Consider the following 6,035-nt stretch of genomic DNA (forward strand, 5'->3'; position numbering starts at 1 on the left):
CTTTAGATTTTCTGGTAAATGACTCAACAGACTAGTATGGTTAGCACACCACTTAAGTAATAGAAAACTGTCTTTTTTGTATAATGAACGAACATCACGTTGCAGGCGTCTAGCTTCTGACAGTGTGTCTGCTCCGGTTAATAAATCATCAACATAAAAGTCACGTTTTATTGCTTGGTCAGCGACTGGTAAGTTATCACCTTCATCTTCGACTAGCTGATGCAAGGTTCGGACAGCCAAGTAAGGCGCAGCCTTTGTACCATATGTTACGATGGCTAAAATACGTCTTTAATGTTTCGGTGGGTCGATCACGCCATATGAATTTTTGTAACTGCTGGTGCGGTTTGCATATTTTAACTTGTCGGTACATTTTCTCAATATCCCCTGTTAGAACATAGCAGTGTAGCCGGAACCTGATTAGAATATTGAATAGATCTTCTTGAACTGTTGGGCCGACCATCATTGATTGATATAGTGAGACGCCCGTTGTACTTTTTGCTGACGCATCAAAAACAACGTGTAGTTTGGTGGTAGTACTCTCTGCCTTTATCACACAATTATGTGGCAAGTATGCTTCTGGTAATGTTGTCTTATCGGTTGTCTCTTCATACATATGACCTAATGCCTCATACTCCTTCATAAACAGTGTATAGGCCGCCTTTGTCTCTGGACAGGATTCTAGTCGTTTTTCTAATACATAGAACCGACGGATTGCCATTGTTTTCATGTCGCCGAGATTTTTCAGGATTTCGTTGCATAGTGATAAATTGACTACATAACGTCCGTCTGTATCTCGCCGTGTTGTTTCTCTATAAATTTTGTCACACACTGTTATTTTTGAGTTTTGTATCGCCACGTCATTATGTTCTTCAAGCTCCCAGAACTTACACAAAAGTGTGTTTAAATCTTCGTCTGGCTGTGTAATCGCGGTGAAACACTAAATATTTGTTTCTGTATTTTCATTACTGTTTACGCGTCCCGCAATTACCCAACCAAACACCGTATTTTGCAACGTGTAATAGAGTCCGATAATGTAACATGATCTCCCCTGAGCAACGTGAAGAATAGTTCTGCGCCTATCAGCAAATCTATATGACTCGGCTCATTAAACTTCGGATCTGTGAGTTGAATTTGACTAGGAATCGAACAGACGTTAACGGTATACGATCTGTCACATCCTTCAGTAATACAAATGATGTACTGTTTGTAGGTCGAAGTTGTAGCTTGAATTTGATTATGAACGCGACCTCGTTCAAAGAATTACCAATTCCGAAGATGGTGAGATTAGTTTTTTCTTGATAGAGTTGTAGTGAATTTGCCAACTAATTCGCCAGAAAATTAGACATCGAACCAGAATCTAGCAGTGCTCTGGCCATATAAGACTTACCGGTTTGTGTATTTACCACACGAACCATCGCTGTAGACAGCAGAACCGATCCGCCTTCAGCTTTTACTACATTTGCTACAGTTTTCTCTACCTGGGCTACTTCATTGTTTCGGTGAATAAGCGTGTTATGACCCTTCCCACACAATTTGCAACTGCCATTTTTGCAAAATGCAGCATAGTGACCTGGTCGAAGACAGTTTAGACACAACCTGGCCTCACGAATTTGTTGAACTCTCTCTTCAATTGTGCCTGTTGCTAATTTTTCACGCTTATGCACCCAATGATTACCCTTACACAGTTTGACGCCTTTTTTCCGGCTGTGCTTCTCTGTTAGATACACAACAAGTGCCTTTGACCATTGACACCTTCTCTCTGGCTCCTTTATTTTATCCCGTGAAGTTTCCGCGTTGGACTTAATATGATTAGCCGCCTCAACAGATTCTAAAATTAAGCACCTTTTGTTGAGAAAATCTCCAAACTCACTTATTGTTGGCGGCTCGTCGTTAGTCCGTGTACATTTCCATTCACGCAGAGTAACTGCATGTATTTTGCTAGTCCCTAAATGAATTAATATGGCGTCCCACTTGTCCGTTGGTTGTCCTAAAGATGACAATGAACGAATGTGACTATTTAAGTTGTTGACTAATTTTTGAAGACCTCTAGCAGTTTCCGTCTTCTGCTTTGGCAACTTGAATAACTCCGCAACGTGAGTGCCTACAATTAACCGCCGGTTTTGATAACGTTGACAAATTGAACTCCATGCAATTGAATAGTTGTCATCAGTTGTTTCTAATGACATTATCACCTTTCCCGCTTCACCCTTGAGATCCACTCTTAGATGATGAAACTTTTCCATTATCCTTATTGTCGTGAATCATTGAGCGAAATGTGTTCCTAAAAGTTAAACACTCATCATAGCGTCTACTGAAAGTAGACAGTAGTATAACTGACAGTTTCACTCGTCTATTAGTTGTTGTCTTTGAACTGGAACTCTGACAATCTTTTGCTGAACTAGTTTCAGCAAAATTGCCCATTTGTGCAGATATAACTGACAATAATTCAAAAACCTGATCGTCGACACTACGTCTTATGACAAACTGCTCGTCATCTTCAGCAATGTCTTCAATTTTGTTTTGAATTAATTCAAATTCTGCTTGAAGCTCTCGCAATTTTTCATAACGATACTTAAGTTGAGCATGGCCCACTTCTGTCCGTTCGTTGAATTCATATACATAAAAACTCATCGATTCAATTTGACGCATAACTGGATTACGCCGTTTCACAGTCTTCTCAAATGCTGTCTCTGACATGTTTTCCGGCCTGAAGATGACCAATGTTAATACTCGTGAATGGACTGTAATCATAAAATATTATAAACAGAGTATGAAGCTCTACCATATGTAAACTATATCAAATGTCGTTATAACCTAACTGCATGAGTAACCTATGCTGGTTAAACAATACTTATATGCGTTACGTCGTGTAGCTTAATCTGTGAGTATTGCGCAAATAGCACTTAACATGTCGTGGTATCCACAGAGTACCATTGACACATAACAGTAGAGTACCGCCTTGCACGAGTACCCTAGACATCAGTCGACCACCGCAGTGCGCCGACAACGATGACTATAAAACTGAAATAATTAAAATATAGTTAAGGCACCATACTCTAATTATTTCTTCCTGAATACGTGAATTATGCCTAACGTAGCTGTGCGCAGGTTAACTCATGCAGTTAGTTTATTTAGAATTGCTCTAAATGTTACTATAAATAATATTGTGTTATATATAAATTTGTCTATTGTAGACAAATTTATTCTATGCAATAAAATAAAAACAAACTTACTTATAGTGAATGATCAAACACAAACCAACTTGCTTTATTTAAGAAAATAATTTTCAACAAAAATAACTAAATAAATATGTAATATAAAAAGGTGGAATATGCTGCGTCCTTCTTCTTCTACTTGGTTCTGAACACTGACCGTCGTTGAGACTACAAGCCACCCTCATTACCTTTCAGCCTAGTAGGTAGTACCGATCCCATCTGTGACGCTAGGCAGTTGATCATCCGGTCCGAACTACCTGCCTCTCTGTTCGCCGACATACGGTAATGATAACGGTCAACTGCAATCTTGAAAAAGGCATCAGCGACAGTATGTCATTTGCGCGGCGGTCATATGACACGGTCACTTGTATCGAATAGGTAATAGAAGATTACGAAGATGGTTTACGGATTAAGGCGCGCTGATCGGGTTCGTGGAGGGAAATATAAAGAAGTGGAATACTCACTAAAACCGATTAATATTTCATGTTAAAGTAGAGTATTCGAAATTATAAAGTACGTTGAATGTATTTAATGGAGTAGGCAAAAACGAATATTCCAAGTATTCGCTAAGTAAATAAATATTTGAACTAGTAAATTTTAAAATAATATAATAGTGAATTGTTTGTCATTCAAATAAAACGATTACAAATCGGAAATTCAATGTATAATAATATTTAAAAATATCGCACACATAAAAAATTATTATTTTTTCAAATAAAAAAAGTAATATTAATAGGAAAAATCATGTTTCATTATTGTGCAACAACACACATAAAAAAAGGTTTTATTCATATTAAAATACAGTACTCGAAATATAATTTGAATGCATTAATGTAATTATTATTAATTCATCATCGATATAATAAGAAAAATAAACAATTGCAATTTAAATCGTGATAGAACAATCAGTTTAAAAAACACCAAGACTATTATTTTTCGACCTATGGTAAAAAATATTGTAAACATAAAATATTAGTTTCTTTTAAAAATAAAAAAAAAGTAACGTTTCTTTATTGTCTCGATCACACACATAAAAAAATTTCGTTCATTTTGAAGTAATGTACTTGGAATACAAATTGATATAATTATCATTAGAAAAATACAGTTTAATGAGAAACTCACACGTAAATCAATACAATAATATTGGTGAAAGAATTACGTAGTAAATTAAAAAAGGAATAAATGTTTTCAATGAACTCCGAGAGCAGACAGCACGTAGTAATCGTGAAGATCCTCCATTGTCCAATAGCAAGATCTTATGGAATCGAGGTTTGACATGCGATCTGAAAAGTAAACAATATAAATGAAAATAAAATCCAAGATAACAACTAATGAAAAGCTTACACTACCATTTTGGAGGAATGTCGAACAGTAAGGGAGAGCAAGCGTTGGCTAAAAAAAAAAACCAACAGCACAGAACTATCAACACATTGTGAGTACAACAACAGAAGTGAAAATTTTGTAGCTTTACCAAAGGCCATACACAATCTAAAATTTACAAATCACATTAATCAATACTGTCACTACCATGATGGGAACATATAAGATATACATATAAACTACATTGCTGTTTATGTAATAAGATGAACTCCATTACACACAATTCTATAAATAATCACATAACTGAATATAAATATACACGTACAAAAAAATCAAAAACATTTGGATCTTATTGATCAATGCAGTACACATTACATTGTTATCAACAATAAATAAAATACCGACCGACCTAATAATTAAAGCAGGCAAAGTAATTAAATTTATTTCAAATAAAATAAGTCAAAATCAGTTACCTGTGTAATACAACTATTATGAATTAGAGCCAGCACTTTTCAGGTCAGATGGCTGCTAATCAATCAGTCAACCAGACAAAACAGATGCACAGACTGAAAATTACAAAGTCAAATTAATACTGCCATTACCATAATAATAATAAAATATCTACAATATAATGTATATGAGTGTAAAAATATATTTATATATGTATAGAAAGAGAGATTGTATAGACTGATGTAGTACAAATTGCACCAATAAATGAAATACAAATCAAACTAATGATTAAAATATGCAAAGTAAATTGATTAAAATGTATAAAGATGAACTCTATTTTAAGAAAAGTCTATAGCAATAAATATCTTTTGACAAATGAAAATAAATTACCCGTGCAATAAATTCAATAGCGATGCCTACCATAAATATTTAGTTTAGTTGTAATCCTGGCACCACAACGGTAGCACAGTCTAAAAATTATAAACACAAATTAAATTAATACTGCCATTTCATAATAATATTAACAATTTAAAAATTATCATAATTCAAAAATAATCATAAAGGGAACAACAAATACACACAAACAAAAAATAAAAAATATAACAATTGCAAAAATAAAATAATTTACAAAACTCATTGATTATTACTGTCATTAAAAATAAATACTTTATTATTGCAACTGCTGTACAACAATAGTCAATTACACATTTTAATATATACTCGAGAACACCACAAAGATGTTCATATGTGTGAATAAATAAACATAATAACGAAATTTAAAAAGGAAGGTTTTGTTCAATACACACCACACAGTGTAGTCACCAATAGATAAAACACTGACCGAGTAATTTTAATTAACAAATAAAAACGAATTACCCGCATAATAAATCCGTTATTCATCAGAACCAGCACTCTTGGCCATTGGGTCGAGCTGCTATTCAATCACGGTCGTCCAGATACAACAGAGCGCAGTCTAAAAATTACAAAAATAAATTAATCAATACTGACTTTACCATAATAATAATAATAATATATCTACAGTATTATTAT

General features: G+C 34.3%; 2 protein-coding genes and 1 long non-coding RNA gene across 5 annotated transcripts in view; all 3 read right to left on the bottom strand.

The window, feature by feature from the left end:
- Nucleotides 1–202: 202 nt before the first annotated feature.
- LOC126909031 (uncharacterized) lies at nucleotides 203–718 on the bottom strand. The gene has a single exon (XM_050691389.1). The coding sequence runs from the start codon at nucleotides 716–718 to the stop codon at nucleotides 203–205; it is 516 nt and encodes a 171-aa protein (XP_050547346.1).
- A 604-nt stretch (nucleotides 719–1,322) lies between these two features.
- LOC126909032 (uncharacterized) lies at nucleotides 1,323–2,186 on the bottom strand. Its single transcript, XM_050691390.1, has one exon. It carries the CDS (start codon nucleotides 2,184–2,186, stop codon nucleotides 1,323–1,325), a length of 864 nt encoding a protein of 287 aa, XP_050547347.1.
- A 2,038-nt stretch (nucleotides 2,187–4,224) lies between these two features.
- Nucleotides 4,225–6,035, bottom strand: part of LOC126909028 (uncharacterized) — a 2,616-nt gene continuing 805 nt past the window's right edge. The window contains exons 3-7 of one of the 3 annotated variants that reach the window (XR_007704904.1): nucleotides 5,862–5,958; nucleotides 5,406–5,455; nucleotides 5,009–5,101; nucleotides 4,565–4,703; nucleotides 4,225–4,498 (exon numbers count right to left, since the gene is read on the bottom strand). This is a non-coding gene — a long non-coding RNA (uncharacterized LOC126909028). Of the gene's footprint in view, nucleotides 4,499–4,559; nucleotides 4,704–5,008; nucleotides 5,102–5,375; nucleotides 5,456–5,861; nucleotides 5,959–6,035 lie in introns of all 3 variants that reach the window. The other 2 variants (XR_007704902.1, XR_007704903.1) reach the window with 2 other exon arrangements.

Source organism: Daktulosphaira vitifoliae, unplaced genomic scaffold, assembly GCF_025091365.1.
Source record: "Daktulosphaira vitifoliae isolate Bord-2020 unplaced genomic scaffold, ASM2509136v1 Scaffold_81, whole genome shotgun sequence".
Classification (NCBI taxonomy): Eukaryota; Metazoa; Arthropoda; class Insecta; order Hemiptera; family Phylloxeridae; genus Daktulosphaira; species Daktulosphaira vitifoliae.

Coding starts and splice junctions, on each gene's coding strand:
- LOC126909031 (XM_050691389.1), bottom strand. CDS start 718: ATGGCAATCCGTCGGTTCTATGTATTAGAAAAACGACTAGAATCCTGT.
- LOC126909032 (XM_050691390.1), bottom strand. CDS start 2,186: ATGTCATTAGAAACAACTGATGACAACTATTCAATTGCATGGAGTTCA.